Raw genomic sequence first — 21,657 nt, forward strand, 5'->3', positions numbered from 1 at the left:
GTTTTAAACATACTTGGCCATCCTTTTATCCTTTGGGTCAACCAAGAATATATTTGTCCTTTTTTCAAACTTTAAACAAAAATTATTTACCAGAACAGCTTGCAGTGTTGACCATCCCACCTGACTGAAACTTAATTCCTATTCAATTAATAGTAGTAAAAGTGTGTTGAGAATTTGTATTAAGAGTGTCTTGTGTGTATGCTGCTTGAGGGCTGGTTGGGTTGTTGTTGTTTTTTTTCTTTAAATCAACTTGGATTTCTTACTCTATGTAAAACAACTAAAAGAAAATATGTAACATTCATCATTGAAATACCCAAACATTGGCTCACAGAAGCAAAAGAATACTGTGCTTATTCAACTGAATATATCCTGTTTCTTACCCTTACTTGAAACATGTCTACTCACCTTAGTGAAGTACAGGTGAGGAAGAGCTAATAAATTATGTGTTCCTTTGGTTTTTAAATTCCATATCCTTTTTATTTTTAACTTTTTATTGAAGCACAATGTATGTACAGAAATATGTACAGATCATGAATATACAGCTCAATGAATTTTACAAACTGAATATACATGGATAATCATCTGGATCATCAGATCAAGAACAGAACATTAGCAACACCCCAGAAGAGCCCACTTCGGCTCTCTTGGTTATCTCTGCACCACCCTCCTCACTCCACCCCTCCCTACCCCATTCACTATCCTGATTTCTAACAGAATGAATTATTTTTGCCCGTTTTTATACCCTTTGATTTTAATTTAAAGGTTTTGGGAAGAGATTAACAAAAAGAGTCAGACAGTAGGAAAAGGAAAGAAAAGGTCTCTTCTACTACCTTTTCCAGCTTTTTATGTATTCTTTCAGAGGTAGTCTATACTTAAAGTGTATCTGTTCGTAGCTCCTCTCCTACCTTTTTAAAAAATTGAAGTGTAGTTGATTTATGATATCATACTAGTTTCAGGTTTCTCCTCTCCCACCCTTTAATTGTACATTTGTTCTACTCCAAGGATATGTCTTTTATGGGAAGGTACATGGTATTTTTGGGTATCAAAGTTTATCTTTTTAAAAGTCTTGCTAATATGAATGCTTCAACATTGTGAGGTTTGGAATTTATTTTAATCACAAAATAAAGTTTTAGAAAACTTGAAATTAGAAAGGAAATACTAACAGCTGTTTATCTTTATGCAGTCCATTACAATGATGAGGAAGAAAATTATTCATTTTACTGGCCCTGATCAGAGAAAACAGGCAAATGCTGCTTTCCTTGTTGGATGTTATATGGTGAGTATTTAACTACTTTTCTAATGTATTAGTGAAAATACGTACGACAGTGGTACTTTAAATTTGTGGTTGAAATTTTGAAATTACTTTTTCTCAGACATCTTGATTTCTTTCCAGAAAGAACATGTTTTGCTTTATAAAAATTGACCAACTGGGAAAGGCTATGGAGCGGGCAAGGGGTATATGGGAGATCTCTGTACCTTCTACTCGGTTTTGCTGTTCTGAACCTAAAACTGCTCCAAAAAAGTCTATTTTTTAAAAAATTGACCAACTAGTGTGAAAACCTTTTTATGTGTTACAGCACTTAAGGTTAGAAAATAATGCCCCAAATCTGTGTTTTTATTAACTCATGATCCATTTAGTAAAGTTGTAAAGGTGGAATCAGGACCAATAATTGATTAAAAAAAAAACAAAAACAAAAAACATCAAAAGTGTATCACATGAGGTAAGAGTGCTGTATAATTTGAATACAGGCAATGTTTTCCTAAATAAGGTGTGATTCTAAACACATCAAAACATGCCATAAGGACATGGCATGTCGGTACTGTAGGAAAATGGGTAACATACTGTGTAGATTACATACAACATTGAGTGGTTGGTCTTTTTGGGTCATTGGAAGTATGCTTTGGAATAGCCAGTATTTCATGAGTTATGAATTTCATTTATTTGTAAATATCATGGAAAGTGGTTATGTAGAGGCAGATTTTATCTAGTGCCTGCATTCATCTTCAGGAGTACCTAAGTAACAGGTTTTCCTGAATAAGCTAAGAGGTCCTCCAGAGTGGTGTTCCTCATGTTTTTGGTGGTGTGGAAGCTAGCTGTTCTACTCAGTGGAGGAGAATATCGAGTAGTTATTCCAGATAAAAAAGGATTGGTGTTGGAGTTCTTGAGGTAAGTTCTTTCTTCTCCCAGGTTGCTACTTGGTTCTGTCATGCTTTCTTTTAAAATTTTCTGACATGTAGTTTGAACGTCTGGAATTTACAATGATTAGACCAAAATTTGGTGGTACTAGTTGAAATTGTACCTCAAAATTGGGTAGTTTTCTTTTCTACGTTTAAGGTATATCATAAACAATGACTAAGGCCTTTTTGGGTTTTGTTTTTATACTTGTGCTCACAAAAGTAACTGAGAGAAATGTTTCTGAGATAACTAAGTTTTATTATCATCTCTGTATGAAACACAGGTGGTAGATTATGTCTCTTAAAAATTGATTTTTCTTAAGCTTACCCAGATAAGGACTTTTGTTTGTTTTTTGGCTTTTGTCATCTCTCCTGATGTTTACTGTACTTAACAGCAAAAATCCTGAGGGGGAGGATGGGTGGAAAGAGCCTCTGCAGGATCCCAAGAAAAAGAATGGAGAAGGTAGCTGTTTTAACTGGGGTAATTGATCCCATTACTTGGCCAGTCACTGGGGAGAGGAATGCCATGGATTAGAGTAAATTGTGACAGCTTTACAGGAAAAGGGACACAGCCAGAATTCTTGGTGTTCATAAAGTATTAAAGGGAACCATGGAGAAAAGGCCCTGGTGTAACAGTAAAAGTCACTACACTGCCCAGGAGAAAATCTGGATGGCTGAAGCAGTTCCACCTAAGAGAACGTTCTCCTGAGCAGAGCACACAGAGCTTGCCTGGGCTGCACTGGAGTCAGTCATTTGTCTTTCTTTGTTAGATGAGATGTCCCTAAAACGGTGGGGTCTTGAGTAGCCAGATATGGTAAGTTCAGTGTGAAAGAAGCCCTTAGAGGGTAGCTGTGGGCATCATGCAAACCAAGCATTGTCTTAGAAACAAAACACTTGATAATTTTATAGATAAGAAATCTCTCTTTTTAGATCTTGTTGCTGTTGTTTTTTTCATAGCTAGTGAAAAAGCAGTAACCCCTTGGCATACTGATTGAAAATGTGTTAGCGTGCTTGTTCCTAGTTTGGTGTTTGACTTTGTTTTGACTTTGTTTATGGTTGTATTTTGGCATGCAGAAGTTTATTTTTCTACAGTTAATATGTTTTAGATTTAGAAATCCTTCCAGGATTTTATACTCCCAGGTTAGCGCTGATTTGATTGGTTAGGAAAGTGCCAGGTAAGCAATTTGGACTCAAGGAATGAACTTGAGTTCATTCCTCTGTTCAGTTAGAAGCCAGCTTGGCAGGAGGTTTACAGCTCTTGGCTGTAGTAAATGTCTTTGCACCATGACTGACTGGCTAAAGCTTGGAGCTTGGAGCTGTAATGATGCTAGGTGGGGAAACAGAAGAAAAGCTTCTAAGAAGAGATTTATTAATAGTAGGAAAGGAGTGTCAAGACTTGATATGGATACCCCAAAAGATTAAACATCAAAGTAAGTAAGTAGTGTAGGTTTAATCTGGTTGAAGTCTATTGGATCCTCTGATTAAAGATTTGTAGAGATGAGTGAGAATTCCCTAAAAATTGATCTTCAGACCTGATGACCTTTTCTGGAGTTGTTTGAGGAATTTTGGAGATAATAAGTCTTTTTAATGACTGACTTAGAGGATGGTGTAGTAATATTAAAACAAAAACAAAAAGTCTGGAGGAAGTACAGACAGGAAGGAAGTATTCCAAATGGACTGATTGTATTTAAAAGGACTGACTCTGTCCTTTTAAACGCTGGGCCTCTGAAAGGAATCATTCTCCCTTCATTCTTGTGTACTCAAAAGGACCTAATAGGGGATGTGGAGAGAGTGAGAGAATAAAGTGTTAGTAATTCTATTTATTTTTTTACCTTAAAAACAGAAGAGGTTAGGCTTTATAAATACTTAAAATACTCAAATACTTAAAATAGGATTGACATGCCCATACTTTTCAAATACATTGTATTTCTAAATATTACAGTTTATGTGGCCTGGCAAATGGATTTGCTAACTATCTGAAATGGTAGATTCTTGGTTAACAAATTAGGGTGCAACTAAAAATCTTTTTGTACCACTCACCATAAAAGAGTTGAGGAACATAAAAGATAACTGGATTTTTTGGGGTTTTTTTAACAAAAAGGTAAGTGAACCGTATCATTTTACAAAATAATAAGTTTGCTGCCCTGTTGTGATAAGTCAGTGGCTGTTTCCTAGCCAGATTTTGGGGTGGTGGTACTTAACCTGTCATTTCAAGTAAAGGTGAAATTCTAAGTGGCAAAGTAAGTGCTTTTCAAAACAAATTCGCGATTGAGAGTGTATTTCTAAAATAAAAATTTGAAACTTTGTCATTTTGTTATAAAAAAATGTCATGTGCAAAACCCATATTTGGACCCTTGAGAAATTTAGAAAAACTTCCTTTAAAAAATACTTTTATATTTATTTATAGAAGCAGGATGTGTTCACCAGTATAGTTTTATCACCTGATTTTTTTAGTTAGTGATCTGTTCTTTCATTTTAGTACATGTTTTATCATCTTTATACCTAGATTGTATTTGTTTTTCTCAATTGATCCAAAGTGTCCAAACCAGTATCTAATCCAGGACCACACATTGCATGTGGTGGTTGTGTCCTTAATCTCTCTCACACATGGTCCTTTTTTGCTAACACTGATTTTTATAAAGAGGCCAGACCTATTTTCTTGTAGAAAGTTCCACCTTTTGAATTTCTCTGGTTTCTTCTTTGTGGTATTTTTTAACTTGTTTCTCCATTCTTTGTATTTCTTGTGAACTGGAAGTTTTACCTATAGGCTTGTGCATTAGTAGTATATGTTGTATCCCATAAGAAGACATGTAATACCTAAATTGCCATTAGTGGTGCTAAAAATGGCACCACTGGATTAGGTGCCAGCCATCAAATCCCTTCAATATATTGTTTTCTCCTTATGATTTAAGCATTCTGTGTGGTGTTATTTTGGAACTGTTTGTATATTCAGTTCCCCATCAACCATGCATGTTGGTGTTTTAAACAATTGATCATACTTGCCTGAATCAATAATTTTATTAGGGTTTCAGTTTAACATTTTTCTAATTATTTCATTCCTCCTTCACTTATTAGCTGGCTTACTTTTATGGAAATTGAGCTTTCCCTCATTCAGTTGGGGCTCTTTGGTTACTCTGAAACCAATTTTCCTACCGAGAAGGCAGAAAGAGTGGCCGTTTCCCTTTAATCACCAGTTTTTGAGGTATTACATGAATAGCCACAAAACAAAATTTTAAAACCTTATTTAAAGTCATTTAAATAATGTTTCATTGGGTTTTGAACTCATTTGCTAAACATTTAAAAAATGTGCAACACTTTCCCAACACCTGATTAGCATTTGGGAAGTTGGAAATTTACTAACCAAATGCACATCATTGCTGAATGGGATTAAAAAAGTAAGTGTAATCATTCCTGCATTTGCATTTACATATCATGGTAATGTATCTTTTTTAGTTACAGCAGCCATTAAAATCAAGAATTGAAATAGCTGGACTTACAACTAGACTTTTATTTATTTTTATAAATTTATTTATTTTATTTTTGGCTGCTTTGGGTCTTCGTTGCTGTGCATGGGCTTTCTCTAGTTGCAGCGAGTGGGGGCTCCTCTTCGTTGGCTGTGCGTGGGCTTCTCATTGCGGTGGCTTCTCTTGCAGAGCACGGGCTCTAGGCACGCAGGCTTCAGTAGTTGTGGTTTGAGGGCGCTAGAGCGCAGGCTCAGTAGTTGTGGTGCACGGGCTTAGTTGCTCCGTGGCATGTGGCATCTTCCTGGACCAGAGATTGAACCCGTGTCCCCTGCATTGGCAGGTGGATTCTTAACCACTGCGCCACCAGGGAAGCCCACAACTAGACTTTTAAATCAAGATTTAAAAAAATTGAAGCGCATCGATCACATTAACTGTTAAATTTATTAATGTTTTAGTGAACAGAATTTTTAAAACACAATTACAGTATATAATAATTCATTTTAGAAATGTCACTTTTTAATTTTTTATGTGTATACTTTATAATGATGGTCTTGTGTTATTACACTAGTAGGTGCAAACATTAATATCTAGTTGCGAACAGTTATTTGGAAGAGGCCATTGTATAGGGGATGAAGTTTAGGGATTTAGGTTCAGATTGAGCTAGCTTTTAATTTGTTTGGTAGACTATCTGGCACAAATTAAGCATTTACTAAACGTCATTCTCTTTCTCTTTTTTTGGTTCTGTCTACCATTATTACACCTTAAATCTGCTTTTTATATTAAAAAACAAGAAAGTTACCATTGTATTTTACTGATTATCAACTTTGGTTACATCTTACTGCCCCAGCATTTATATTTTCCTATAGATACATAGTACTTAGCTCTTCTATAGGTTAAATGTACTTTTGAGGGCTTGCCTGGGGAATGAACCATTGTTTCTAACATTTTTCAGTGGTTAAAGCATCCTGAGTGTAAAATAAATGACACAAGCAAACTGTTGGTACATAATTTGCAAATTTGCCCTCCTATAATGTTCAATAGATTACTTTGGTAGAGCTAATTGTGGTAACATATAGATTCCCTGTTCAAAATGTATCACTGTATTATATTTTTATTTTAAGCAATTTTTATAGCCTTCAGAATGGTTTACCTTGTAAACACTTATACTAAAAACTGTGATACTAATTAAATTCTAGGAATATATTAATTCAGCAATCTGAGTAGAATCCTAAATTGCATTGAATTTGAGATTGCTTCAACAGTTGTAATAAGAGCTCAGGGGCTTAATTTGTTACTTAATGCTGATCTTTTGAACCTGTTGTCCATTTTTCTTAATGATTTAATTATTTTGGACTCAGAGTACTCAATGCTGGGTTAAGGTAGCTGCAGGGTGAAGGCATTAGACAAGAACTTAAGACAAGGAATGCTGAGGGGAAAGGATCTGGAAGCAGTGGGTGGGAATCCAGTTCAGCAAATAGCAGTCTAGACAGGGCAACAGAGACGGGAAGACAGAACCCGGTGGGATGGCCAAGGTCTTTGTAAACACCCACCCCTGGGCAAACACCCTCCTGGGTATCTGTGAAAGGCAGGGCAAACAGCAATCAGACACCAGGCAGTGTGAGGTGCACCAGAGCCACAGAAAGGGGCCAGCATGGGCCCCTGCCATAGGACAAAGCCCTGTGGTGGAGGCAGCTGGCTGTTGTCACCATCATTCATCAGAACTTTACTTCCCTTTTCACCTTACTGAGCCTATCTGATATTTCAGCTGCCTGTGAGACTTGCTAGGGACTAGCAAGTCTTGGGAAAGAGTAAAGAGAAATGGTCCCTCTGACCATTTATGATCTTTGATTGCAGATCTGTTAAGTTCTGTGTAATTTTGGATCCCATTCTTGTTTTAGTACTTCTTTTACATAGTATCGTTTCTTATCTGTAAATAAGGCTTGAGCAGTAGGCCCTCTTCCATCAATAACAAGCAGTGTGATCTTGGGTGAGCAGTTAACACCAGAGGTTAGAAAGTAGTAGCATGCCAGCTTTATATAACTCAGAGTATTTATAATTAGTAGTTTGTTTTTGCCAATGTTTACAAATTAGGTGCCTTTATTTTAAAAATTCAAGATTTTTGCTTTGTCTTAAAAAAGTCCCTGCCACTCACATAGACTATATCCATGTGTGCTTATACCCAAGGCCAATTCCCTCACATTTATTAGTCTGGCCTTGGTAAAGATGTGTTTGCTACTCTAGAGTTCCAGTTTCCTTTTATCTAAATTGAGCATCATTATACCAGCATACTATACATACAAATAAAAGTAATTTGAGAAGTTAAAACTATTGAAATATAAGGCCATCTGAATTTTTTAGAGAGATTTATGCTTTTTTTTTTCTTACTGGTATTTGTGCAGGAGCTGTGAGAGTGATTTTATCTTATTTACTTACTTTATCACATAAAATTGCTTATTATATATAATCTTTTCCCTGTTCACCTTTTTTATTCAGCAGTTGAATCTTTAAGCCTGTTTCCAACTTGCATTGATTCATGAAAATTCTATGTTAATCTGGATTGAGTGATTTTTTTAAAAAAAGATCAATCAAGTTCTTGGCATTGGAATGACTATGTCATCTGGCTGATGTGAAAATAATTAAATATGGGAAACGTTGCAACACTTCTTCATGAAGAATAATTGAAAATAGTTTACTGGTTTATTGGGTTGGAATTTAAATATCCTTTGTTATACTTAACTCTGAGATATGATGACTTGTGTAATTTTTTTTAACATCTTTATTGGAGTATAATTGCTTTACAATGTTGTGTTACTTTCTGCTGTATAACAAAGTGAATCAGCTATATGTATACATATATCCCCATATCTCCTCCCTCCCACCCTCCCATCCCACCCCTCTAGGTGGTAACAAAGCACTGAACTGATCTTCCTGTGCCATGCAGCTGCTTCCCACTAGCTATCTATTTTACATTTGGTAGTGTATGTATGTCAATGCCACTCTCTCACTTCGTCCCAGCTTACCCTTCCCCCTCCCCATGTCCTCAAGTCCATTCTCTACATCTGCGTCTTTATTCCTTTCCTGCCCCTAGGTTGATCAGAACTTTTTTTTTTTTTAAGATTCCATATATATGTGTTAGCATACGGTATTTATTTTTCTCTTTCTGACTTACTTCACTCTGTATGACAGACTCTAGGTCCATCCACCTCACTACAAATAATTCAATTTCATTTCTTTTTATGTCTGAGTAATATTCCATTGTATATATGTACCACATCTTCTTTAGCCATTCATCTGTCGATGACACTTAGGTTGCTTCCATGTCCTGGCTATTTTAAATAGAGCTGCAATGAGCATTGTGGTACATGACTCTATCTGAATTATGGTTTTCTCAGGGTTTATGCCCAGTAGTGGGATGGCTGGGTCGTATGGTAGTTCTATTTTTAGTATTTTAAGGAACCTCCATACTGTTCTCCATAGTGGCTGTATCAATTTACATTCGCACCAACAGTGCAAGAGGGTTCCCTTTTCTCCACACCCTCTCCAGCATTTATTGTTTGTAGATTTTTTGATGATGGCCATTCTGACCCGTGTGAGGTGATAACCGCATTGTAGTTTTAATTTGCATTTCTCTAATGATTAGTGATGTTGAACATCTTAATAGATGTGTCTCTTGGCCATCCATACGTCTTCTTTGGAGAAATGTCTATTTAGGTCTTCCGGCCACTTTTTAATTGGGTTGTTCGTTTTTTTGATATTGAGCTTTGTGAGCTGTTTATATACTTTGGAGATTAATCCTTTGTCAGTTGCTTTGTTTGCAAATATTTTCTCCCATTCTGAGGGCCATCTTTTTGTCTTGTTTATGGTTTCCTTAGCTATGCAAAGGTTTTAAGTTTCATTAGGTCCCATTTGTTTATTTTTGTTTTTATTTCCATTTCTCTAGGAGGTGCATCAAAAAGTATCTTGCTGTGATTTATGTCATAGAGTGTTCTGCCTATGTTTTCCTCTAAGAGTTTTATAGTGTTTGGCCTTATTACATTTAGGTCTTTAATCCATTTTGAGTTTATTTTTGTGTATCGTGTTAGGAAGTGTTCTAATTTCAGTCTCTTACATGTAGCTGTCCAGTTTTCCCAGCACCACTTATTGGAGAGGCTCTCTTTTCTCCATTGTATAGTCTTGCCTCCTTTATCAAAGATAAGATGACCATATGTGCGTGGGTTTATCTCTGGGCTTTCTATCCTGTTCCATTAATCTATATTTCTGTTTTTGTATCAGTACCATACTGTCTTGATTATTGTAGCTTTGTAGTATAGTCTGAAGTCAGGGAGCCTGATTCCTCCAGCTCCATTTTTCTTTCTCAAGATTGCTTTGGCTATTCAGGGTCTTTTGTGTTTCCATGCAAATTGTGAAATTTTTTGTTCTAGTTCTGTGAAAAATGCCATTGGTAGTTTGACAGGGATTGCACTGAATCTGTAGATTGCTTTGGGTAGTACAGTCATTTTCACAATATTGATTCTTCCAATCCAAGAACATGGTATATCTCTCCATCTGTTTCAATCATATTAAATTTCTTTCATCAGTGTCTTATAATTTTCTGCATACAGGTCTTTTGTCTCCTTAGGTAGGTTTATTCCTAGATATTTTATTCTTTTTGCTGCAGTGGTAAATGGGAGTGTTTCCTTAATTTCTCTTTCAGATTTTGCATCATTAATGTATAGGAATGCAAGAGATTTCTGTGCATTAATTTTGTATCCTGCTACTTTACCAAATTCATTGAATAGCTCTAGTAGTTTTCTGGTAGCATCTTTTGGATTCTCTATGTATAGTATCATGTCATCTGCAAACAGTGACAGTTTTACTTCTTCTTTTCCGATTTGGATTCCTTTGATTTCTTTTTCTTCTCTGATTGCTGTGGCTAAAACTTCCAAAACTATGTTGAATTATAGTGGTGAGAGTGGGCATCCGTGTCTTGTTCCTGATATTAGGGGTAATGGTTTCAGTTTTTCACCATTGAGGAGAACAATGTTGGCAGTGGGTTTGTCATATATGGCCTTTATTATGTTCAGGTAAGTTCCCTCTATGTCTACTTTCTGGTGGGTTTTTATCATAAATGGGTGTTGAATTTTGTCGAAAGCTTTTTCTGCATCTACTGAGATTATCGTATGGTTTTTATCCTTCAGTGTGTTAATATGGTGTGTCACATTGATTGATTTGCATATATTGAAGAATCCTTGCATTCCTGGGATAAACCCAAATTGATCGTTGTGTATGATCCTTCTAATGTGCTGTTGGATTCTGTTTGCTAGTATTTTGTTGAGGATTTTTGTATCTGTGTTCATCAGTGATATTGGCCTGTAGTTTTCTTTTTTTGTGACATCTTTGTCTGGTTTTGGTATCAGGGTGATGGTGGCCTTGTAGAATGAGTTTGGGAGTATCCTCCCTCTGCAATATTTTGGAAGCGTTTGAGGATAGGTGTTAGCTCTTCTCTAAATGTTTGATAGAATTCGCCTGTGAAGCCATCTGGTCCTGGGCTTTGTTTGTTGGAAGATTTTTAATCACAGTTTCAATTTCAGTGCTTGTGATTGGTCTGTTCATATTTTCTATTTCTTCCTGGTTCAGTCTCACAAGGTTGTGCTTTTCTAAAGGTTGTGCTTTTCCAAGAATTTGTCCATTTTATTGGCATATGGTTGCTTGTAGGAGTCTCTCATGATCCTTTGTATTTCTGCAGTGTCAGTTGTTACTTCTCCCTTTTCACTTCCAATTCTGTTGATTTGAGTCTTCTCCCTTTTTTCTTAATGAGTCTGGCTACTGGTTTATCAATTTTGTTTACCTTCTCAAAGAACCAGCTTTTAGTTTTATTGATCTTTGCTGTTGTTTCCTTCATTTTTTTCCCATTTATTTCTGATCTGATTTTTATGATTTCTTTCCTTCTGCTAAGTTTGGGGGGTTTTTTTGTTCTTCTTTCTCTAGTTGCTTTATGTGTAAGATTAGGTTGTTTATTTGAGATGTTTCTTGTCTTTTGAGGTAGGAATGTATCACTATAAACTTCCCTCTAAGAACTGCTTTTGCTGCATCCCATAGGTTTTGGGTTGTCATGTTTTCATTGTCATTTGTTTCTAGGTATTTTTTGATTTCCTCTTTGATTTCTTCAGTGATCTCTTGGTTATTTAGTAGCGTATTGTCTAGCCTCCATATGTTTGTATTTTTTACAGTTTTTCTCCTGTACTTGATATCTAGTCTCATAGTGTTGTGGTCGGAAAAGATACTTGATACGATTTCAATTTTCTTAAATTTACCAAGGCTTGATTTGTGACCCAAGATATGATCTATCCTGGAGAATATTCCATGAGCACTTGAGAAGAAAGTGTATTCTGTTGTTTTTGGATGGAATGTCCTATAAATATCAATTAAGTCCATCTTGTCTAATGTGTCATTTAAAGCTTGTGTTTCCTTATTTACTTTCATTTTGGATGATCTGTCCATTGGTGAACGTGGGGTGTTAAAGTCCCCTACTATGATTGTGTTACTGTCGATTTCCCCTTTTATGGCTGTTAGCCTTTGCCTTATGTATTGAGGTGCTCCTATGTTGGGTGCATAAATATTTACAATTGTTATATCTTCTTCTTGGATTGATCCCTTGATCATCATGTAGTGTCCTTCTTTGTCTCTTGTAATAGCCTTTATTTTAAAGTCTATTTTGTGTGCTATGAGAATTGCTACTCCAGCTTTCTTTTGATTTCCATTTGCATGGAGTATCTTTTTCCATCCCCTCACTTTCAGTCTGTATGCATCTCTAGGTCTGAAGTACATCTCTTGTAGACAGCCTATATACGGGTCTTGTTTTTGTATCCATTCAGCCAGTCTATGTCTTTTGGTTGGAGCATTTAATCCATTTACATTTAAGGTAATTATCGATATATATGTTCCTATTCCCATTTTCTTAATTGTTTTGGCTTTGTTATTGTAGGTCTTTTCCTTGTCTTGTGTTTCCTGCCTAGAGAAGTTCCTTTAGCATTTGTTGTAAAGCTGGTTTGGTGGTGCTGAATTCTCTTGGCTTTTGCTTGTCTGTAAAGCTTTTGATTTCTCCATCAAATCTAAATGAGATCCTTGCCGGGTAGAGTAATCTTGGTTGTAGGTTCTTCCCTTTCATCACTTTAAGTATATCATGCCACTCCCTTCTGGTTTGCAGAGTTTCTGCTGAAAGATCAGCTGTTAACCTTATGGGGATTCCCTTGTATGTTATTTGTTGCTTTTCCCTTGCTGCTTTTAATATTTTTTCTTTGTATTTAATTTTTGATAGTTTGTTTAATATGTGTCTTGGCATGTTTCTCCTTGGATTTATCCTGTACGGGACTCTCTGTGCCTCCTGGACTTGATTGACTATTTCGTTTGCCATGTTATGGACGTTTTCAACTATTATCTCTTCAAATATTTTCTCAGACCCTTTCTTTTTCTCTCCTTCCTCTGGGACCCCTGTAATTCAAATGTTGGTGCGTTTAATGTTGTCCCACAGGTCTCTGAGACTGTCCTCAATTCTTTTCATTCTTTTTTCTTTTTTCTGCTCTGCGGTAGTTATTTCCACTATTTTATCTTCCAGGTCAATTATCCATTTTTTGCCTCAGTTATTCTGCTATTGATTCCTTCTAGAGAATTTTTAATGTCATTTACTGTGTTGTTCATCATTGTTTGTTTGCTCTTTAGTTCTTCTATGTCCTTGTTAAACGTTTCTTGTATTTTCTCCATTCTATTTCCAAAATTTTGGATCATCTTTACTATTATTACTCTGAATTCTTCTTCAGGTAGACTGCCTATTTCCTCTTAATTTGTTTGGTCTGGTGGGTTTTTACGTTGCTCCTTCATCTGCTGCGTATTTCTGTGTGTTCTCATTTTGCTTAACATACTGTGTTTGGGGTCTCCTTTTTGCAGGCTGCAGGTTCGTAATTCCTGTTGTTTTTGGTGTCTGCCCCCAGTGGGTGAGGTTGGTCCAATGAGTTTTGTAGACTTCCTGGTGGAGGGGAGTGGTGTCTGTGTTTTGGTGGGTGGGGCTGGATCTTGTCTTTCTGGTGGGCAGGGCTGTGTCCAGTGGTGTGTTTTGGGGTATCTGTGAACTTAGTATGATTTTAGGCAGCCTCCCTGCTAATGGATGGGGTTGTGTTCCTGTTTTGCTAGTTATTTGGCATGGGGCGTCCAGCACTGGAGCTTGCTGGCCATTGGGTGGAGCTGGGTCTTAGCGTTGAGATGGAGTTCTCTGGGAGAGCTCTTGCTGATTGATACTATTTGGGGCTGGGAAGTCTCTGGTGGTCCAGTATCCTGAATTTGGCTCTCCCACCTCAGAGGCTCAGGCCTGACACATAGGCCAGAGCACCAAGACCCTGTTAGCCATACATCTCAGAAGAAAAGGGAGAAAAAAAGAAAGAAAAAAATAATTGAAAAATAAATAAAATTATGAAAATAAAAAAAATTAAAAAATTAAAAATAAAAAAGTAATTAAAAAAAAAGAGAACATCCACACCAATAAGCAATCCACCAATGATAACAAGTGCTAAAATCTGTACTAAGATATACATAAAAATTAGAAACAAGTCATTTGCAGACAGCAAACCCCAAGTCTACAGTTGCACCCAAAGTCCACCGCCTCAATTTTGGGATGTTTCGTTGTCTGTTCAGGTATTCCACAGATGCAGGGTACCTCAAGTTGATTGTGGGGATTTAATCCACTGCTCCTGAGGCTGCATGGAGAAATTTCCCTTTCTCTTCTTTGTTTGCACAGCTCCTGGGGTTCAGCTTTGGTTTTGGCCCCACCTCTGCTTGTAGGTTGCCCTAAGGCTTCTGTTCCCGCCCAGACAGGGTGGGATTAAAGCAGCAGCTGATTAGGGAGCTCTGGCTCACTCATGCCGGGGGAGGGAGGGGTATGGTAGTTATAATTGGAATGCAGGGCGAGCCTGTGGCGGCAGAGGCCAGCGTGATGTTGCAACAGCCTGAGGCGTGCCGTGTGTTCTCCTGGGGAAGTTGTCCCTGGATCACAGGACCCTGGCAGTGGTGGGCTGCACAGGCTCTGGGTCGGGGTGGGATGGGGGGGCATGTGGATAGTGACCCGTGCTTGCACACAGGATTCTTGGTGGCTACAGCAGCATCGTTAGCATTTCATGCCCGTCTCTGGGGTCCGAGCTGATATTTGCGGCTCCTGCCCATCTCTGCAGCTCGTTTAGGCAGTGCTCTGCCTACTGTGGGCAGACAGGGAAGGAATCCCCTCTCCTTGCGCACCCCGAAGCAATGTTCTCTTACCTCTTAGGCAGTTCCACACTTTTTCCTGGACTCCCTCCCAGATAGCTGTGGCGCACTAGCCCCCCTCAGGTTGTATTCATGCAGCCAACCCCAGTGCTCTCCCTGGGGTCTGACCTCCGAACCCCGAGCCTCAGCTCCCAGCCCCCACCCGCCCTGGCAGGTGAGCAGACAAGCTTCAGGCTGGTGAGTGCTGGTCGGCACCAATCCTCTGTGTGAGAATCTCTCTACTTTGCCCTCTGCACCCCTGTTGCTGTGCTGTCCTTTTTGGCTCCAAAGCTTCCACCCAGCCCATTCCCGTCTCCACCAGTGAAGCGGCTTCCTAGTGTGTGGAAACTTTTCCTCCTTCACAGCTCCCTCCCAGAGGTGCAGGTCCCATCCCTATTCTTTTGTCTCTGTTTTTTCTTTTTTCTTTTGCCCTACCCAGGTACGTGGGGAGTTTCTTGCCTTTTGAGAAATCTGAGGTCTTCTGCCAGCATTCAGCAGGTGTTCTGTAGGAGTTGTTTCATATATAGATGTATTTTTGATGTATTTGTGGGGAGGAAGGTGATCTCCATGTCTTACTCGTCCAACATCTTGAAGGTCCCCCTCAATGTTTTGGTTTTTTAAACTCTACCAGAGGCTTCTCTAAGTACATAGATTAAACTTCAAAATGTTCTGTAGAAGAATAGAAATGAGAAGCACATGTCTAAATAACTGGGCTTTATTATTTGAGACCTGAATTGTCAGGATTAAAACTATACATGATCAAGTTGTGATCTTTTTGTTTCAGTCCACTAATTTATCCATTGCTACTTGAGCCTCTCCTGGGTTTTGAAACATCATTCAGCAATCAAAGATCAGAAGTTTTCACAGGGGCTGGGTTAGGCAGATGGTAGTTTTAAATGGGGGCAGTGGAATCCTAATGGCTACAATATTGTTCAGCAAGAAAACAAACCAAACAAAAAAACCCACAAAAAACAAAACCAAGAAAGTTTGTGTCATGACTTTGAAAAGCACTACCAACTTCCTAAGTATTTTCTATCTCAGTATTTTATTTTTCCTGTGAGATTGCCTTTTGCTCCTTCAGAGAGATTCCTTACCCTGGAGAGAGACAGCAGGTTCTCCTTACTCATGTTTCCTAAGCCACAGGGCTTCCTTACTTTTACATCTCTGCACTTGTCACATTTTTAAAAACTTTATCTACTTTCAACAAACTGAAATGATCAATTGCTCACTCTTTACTGTGTTACTTGCTGTATTATCTATTGCTGCCTTACAGATTACACCAGCACTTAGTGACTTAAAACAACAATTAATGTTCTCTCAAACAGTTTCTGTGGGGAAGGTATTTGAGATTGGCTAACTTGGGTGGGTCTGCTTCTGGATCTGGCTGGGCTGTAGTCATCTGAAGGCTTGACTGGGGCTGGAGGGTCCACTGCTCAAATGGCCCATTCACATGCCCAGCAAGTTAGCACTGGTTGTTGGCAAGGAGCCTCTGTTCCTCGCCATGTGGGCTGCCCTCACAAAACAAGAACCTGATTTACTTGGAGTGAGGAGTCCTAAAGAAAGCAAGGCAAAAGCCACAACGTCCTTGTCATCTAGCCTCAGGTGTTACACTCTACCATTAATGCAGTATCCTATTGTTTACACAGTGGTGACCTATTCACTGAGGGTGGAAATACCAGAAGATGAGCATTGTTGGGGCTGTCTTGGAAGCTGGCTACCACAGCTATTTAGTATCTCTCTTGTTCATCTCTTGTTGTTTTCTATTTTTGGACAGCAATGTGCAGTTAGAGTGGCCATTCTATATATATAGCTTTTCATGAAAATACACTAAAAGAATTTGAGAAGCACATAGCTTCCAAATTGCTGGGATCACACTGATGCATCATAAAATCTCATTGATTTAGAGTTTACTAATTTGAGAACTTATATAGCAGCCATTTTAAGGATTCTTCTCAAGTAACAAATTTATAATAATTTTAATGGAGAAGGGCTTTTGACTAGAGAAGATGAGTGGGTGTAAAATTAAGAATTATAGATTGTTAGCAAACATTTCTTTGATTGTTATATGTCTTAGTCCTTTTGGGCTGCTATAACAAAATACCAGAGGCTTATAAACAACAGAAGTTTATTTCTCACAGTTCTGGAGCCTGGGAGTCCAAGATCAGGGTGACAGCATGCTCCAGTGAGGGCTGTCACATGGTAGAAGGGCCTAGGGATCTCTCTGGAGTCCCTTTTATAAGACACTAATCCCATTCACGAGGGTTTCACTCTAATGGCTGTCTCCCAAAGGCCCCATCTCCTACTACCATCACTTTTGGGAGGTTAAGATTTCAACATATGAATTTCGGATGGGACAGAAACATTTGGACCATAGTATTATGTAAAAAACTTATTCTGAATCTGTAAATTTCCTTCAACTTATTGCATTGTACCTAAACTCTCTATGTATAAGCATTCCCCAGTTGGGTTTAAAGATTATGTTTTTAAAAAGTTCATCACTAGGAATATAGGTTTTGTTTCTCCATAGGAAAAAATGTTACATTGTTCTTGGGTTCTTTGAACTGAATTTGTATTCCAAGGCTAACCCACAATTATTTAATGTATTACAGACTATTTCTGTTTTGAAAGTTAGAAGGAAATAATACCATTGCAATTTTAGCAATTAAAGAAACCAAGGAACTGCAGTCTTGAGTTGGAGGAATTATCTTTAACCTGGTGCTTAAGAAAAAGTTTATATAATTTGAGAGAAGTTCGTATTAGAAATTTAGGGAAAATCTGAATGAGGTTTCTGGATTTCATTTAATTAATTTATTTAAATTATGTATGTATATACGTACATCAGTGAATCAAATCCTATTCGTACCCTCATTGGCCTCAAGGTATTTTTTTATTTGGTTTTGTTTTGTTTTGTTTTTTGTTTTTGTTGTTGTTTTTTTAGAGGAAATTTTTTGGAGGAGTCCTGCTAGGAAGTCCTAAAATAGAATGGAGAAATGAAAAGGCTTTCCTAAAGTTATTCATTAAGTCTTAGAAGAGAAAGGAAGCAGGTTGGAGACTAGAAGAGAATGAGTAAATGTAGAGAAGGGGGGGGCACTAGATTTAAAAGACTTTTTAGTTTTTCTTAAAGGAACTGTTATGCTCTATTTCCAAATAAATAGTAAGACAATAGAAAGTCAATTGACAGATTGATCCTTAAAACATCTAAATAAGTAATATATAGATAAATATAATGTTGAGTGCAATTATAGATGATTTTGATTAGTTAATTCATGATAAATTACAACCTTCTCTGAGTCAGTAATATTGTACTTGAAAATTTGTTTGATACTAGGTAAGAAGGCATTCCTTTGTTCTTGGGATTGATTGTTCTTTGTGGGTTTGTATGCTGCTATAGATAAATGTTAGAAGATTCTGTACAGTTAATTATAGTTCTGTATTATTTTTAGAGTAAATGGGATAAAATCATTTTCAGAAACAGGGTAAACATTTCCATTTATGAGTCTTAAAACAAAATTGATAAAATGCCCTCTGGAAGCTGACTTGTTTTAAGATACATCCTTCTCTAAGTTTCAAAGATTCTTGCTGGATCTTTGATTTTTATAATTTTTCTTAATCCAATGATATTTTTATATTTATATTAACTTTTTATCAATGATTTTAAAATTTCCTAACTATTATAAGTAGATTTAAGTTCAATGAATTAAGGATGGAATCTGAGTCCATATAAAAGGTATTGGGTTGGCCAAAAAGTTCGTTTGGTTTTTCTGTAAGATGGGATGGAAAAACTGAATGAACTTTTTGGCCAACCCAATATGAATCTGGAGTTACAATGAAACATAAGACATGGGTTCTTACTTCAGAATGTTCACAATTTGGTTGAAGAAACAGCTCATTTATATAAATTTAAGTAATGGAGATAAAAAGTTTGTAATTAAATTTTTTAGTTATTTATTTTTACTGGTCAAAATTTAAAGTGTATTTTATCCCAAAGTAAGCTTAAGAATTAAATTGAATTTGGGTGATAATATGTGTGCCAAATCTAATGCTTGTGGCCTCTCTCACCCCTTGCCTCCATGTATGGGTGGAAAATGTCCTGCCAGAAGATTCTGAGTTGGAAAAAGATACGCCTTCGGTTAGAGTGAGGGTCAGAAAGTCCGAGGCAAACTTAATTGGGGCTGGGGGATGACTTATTTAGGGGGATGCCAGTGGACATTCTCAAAATCCAAGTTTCTAGAACAGGTTGCTTGTGAGGAGGAGGAGGGGGAGAAGAGAATGAGACTAGTAAAATACTTCTGCAGTACTGGAAATGAGAAGACAGTGGAACAACATCTATGAACTGTTGAGAGAAAAGGACTGCAGACCTGAAATCATATACATAGTCCAATGTCAGGGCAGAAAACAAGATACTTTGGAAATACAAAAAGGTCCACCAACTGTGGACCTCAAATGCTGAAGAATCCACTTGAAGTATTCTACCAGATAAAAATTGAAGCATAACATGGTTCTGAAGATAAAAGAAGCAAATGGCAATAGTAAACAAATGAAGTTTTATAGGAAACCCGTACAATATCGTAAGCTGTTAAATCTAAATGGATGGAGTTAATAAAAATCTTTGTTCTGCTTTTATGTTCCTCTCATCCTCCTCCCAGTCCCAATCCATCCCCAATCCCCATCTCCCACACACTTCTTTACTATCATTTCGGTGTATTTTTAGAAAGGACATGAGGTAAAAGCATGTGCTCAGTCTAACATCTTGATGTGGAAAATCTGTTCTTGAAATGCTATACTTCTTACCACAAAAGGCTTTTGTAAAAAGTTGTTGGTCAGGGCTCTGCAAGCAGCAGAAACCAGCTATGACAACAGATTTAAACAAAAGGGGAATTCACTGACTGGGTAGTGGGCGACTCATAGGATCCTTGGGAAGGCTAGAGAATCAGGCTCAGTTGATTGGCTAAAGATTGTGCAAAGCTTACTTCTCAGTGACAGTACTATATCTTTATTTAGAAGTAAATTGCCTTTTTCTTCTCTCTTCAAATGTAGGTTATATATTTGGGGAAAACTCCAGAAGAAGCATATAGAATATTAATGTTTGGAGATACATCCTATATTCCTTTCAGGTAAATATAAGAATGTTATGGTAGATTCATTTAATCAGGCCCTTGCCAGAAATATCTTGGTGTAGTTGTTTCTGAAAAAAGAAGACCTCATAATTAGTCATTTTGAGGTGGGTGCAAATAACACCATAGATCTAGGTTACTCAACAGTGATGCTGTGGACATTTTGTTGGGGGGTGGTTGTCCTGTGTACTGCAGGATGTTTAACAGCATCACTGGCCTCTGCCCACTAGATGTCAGTAACACCTTCACCCCAGAAAATTAATTGTGAAAACCAAAAATGTCTCCAGACATTGCCAGATGTCTGTGGTGGTGCTAGTGGTAGTGGTGGTGAATCGCTCCGACATGAGAAGTCAGAACCACTCTCACTGATGGAAACTGTGCTTTGTAATCAGATGAGAATCCTGGAGTTACAGTATGCAAAACGACCGTTTTCCAGTACTGCGGAGTTTTGGTCCTGAGGAGTTAAGAAATAAGTTTTTCCCAATAATCAGGAGTTACTTCTGGGGCAGAAACGAACCCCCTTTTCCTAGGGACACAGCCAGCAGAAATAGTGGGTGAGGTTGCTATTTGAAAAACCAAAACGGCTGTGTCATAAGAGGTGGTAGATAAGTAATGTCTTTATATAAGTTAATGACATCCTCATCCTTATGTCAAAGTTACCAGGTGATTGTGTTGGAAGATATTTTGAAAAAAAAACCCAAAAACTTGTGGGTTTTTTTCTTTTTTTAAAATCAAATGAAGTTCTAAAAGTTGCTCTTCCTGTTTATCAAAATGCTTGACTTAGCTGTATAATTAAATACTTGTATGGTGCTTAAGTATAATAAGTGTGTGAAATGATTTTACTCATCGCATACTGTATTGAGAATTTCAAATACTGCATTATTCTTCCACCTGCAAATTAGTTAATAGTTTTAGGATTGTTGCATATACCTCAAATGCCTGATTTTGAAGACGTGGGCTTGCCTTTAAAGGGAAGGTTATGAACCTGACTTAATTGTGGACAAGTTTTGGGATGAGTGTTCCTAACCTTACACAGAATCTGTCTCCTTCTTAAATAACTCTGTAGGACTGTCCATGGATATACTCCATGAATTAGAGATTTTTGTTAGGATAGTCTGCAGAGTTCAGTTATATATTGCACTAAAGGCTGCACATGTATTAGTGATTTCGCCAATTAGAAGAATTTCTTTGGACCCAGTATCGCTCTGCCTTTCTTCCTAGCTCAGAGATATCTTAAGTATTCTTTGTGGTAGGTAGGAAGGGATGAAGGTTATTTTCTAAACTGGAGAGTGCTCCATTTTTCTTCTCAACTTATAACAGCAACCGTATACTTCCTTCAGAAGAAGTGATTGTGTTTGTGGTCCCTGAGTCATAGGCACATTGCTGTAGTGATAATTTTGTTCTACAGAACTCTTCTTTTATAATAGTAATCCTTTATAATAGTGCCATTCTTAAAGTTTATAACGCAAGGTCCTGAAACAGGGATAAGCTTACAGATTTCACATAATCTAAGTAAGGATCCATGAAACATTGTTAATGTAAGAGAAGTATTGTGTTAATTTAAATACAGGGATCAAAAATAGAGTAAGTGTTGTTTACTGCCATACCCGTGTTTAAATTCTTAAAGTTTGGCACTG

General features: G+C 37.4%; 1 protein-coding gene across 8 annotated transcripts in view; it reads left to right on the forward strand.

The window, feature by feature from the left end:
* CDC14B (cell division cycle 14B) overlaps window positions 1-21,657 on the forward strand; it is a 101,010-nt gene that overhangs the window by 45,799 nt on the left and 33,554 nt on the right. For all 8 annotated transcript variants that reach the window (XM_036856213.1, XM_036856215.1, XM_036856219.1 and 5 more), the window contains exons 4-5: window positions 1,184-1,276; window positions 19,944-20,020. In XM_036856213.1, coding sequence (XP_036712108.1) covers window positions 1,184-1,276; window positions 19,944-20,020 — 170 coding nt within the window. The remainder of the gene's footprint in view (window positions 1-1,183; window positions 1,277-19,943; window positions 20,021-21,657) is intronic.

The sequence above is a fragment of the Balaenoptera musculus genome, chromosome 6 (assembly GCF_009873245.2).
Source record: "Balaenoptera musculus isolate JJ_BM4_2016_0621 chromosome 6, mBalMus1.pri.v3, whole genome shotgun sequence".
NCBI lineage: Eukaryota > Metazoa > Chordata > Mammalia > Artiodactyla > Balaenopteridae > Balaenoptera > Balaenoptera musculus.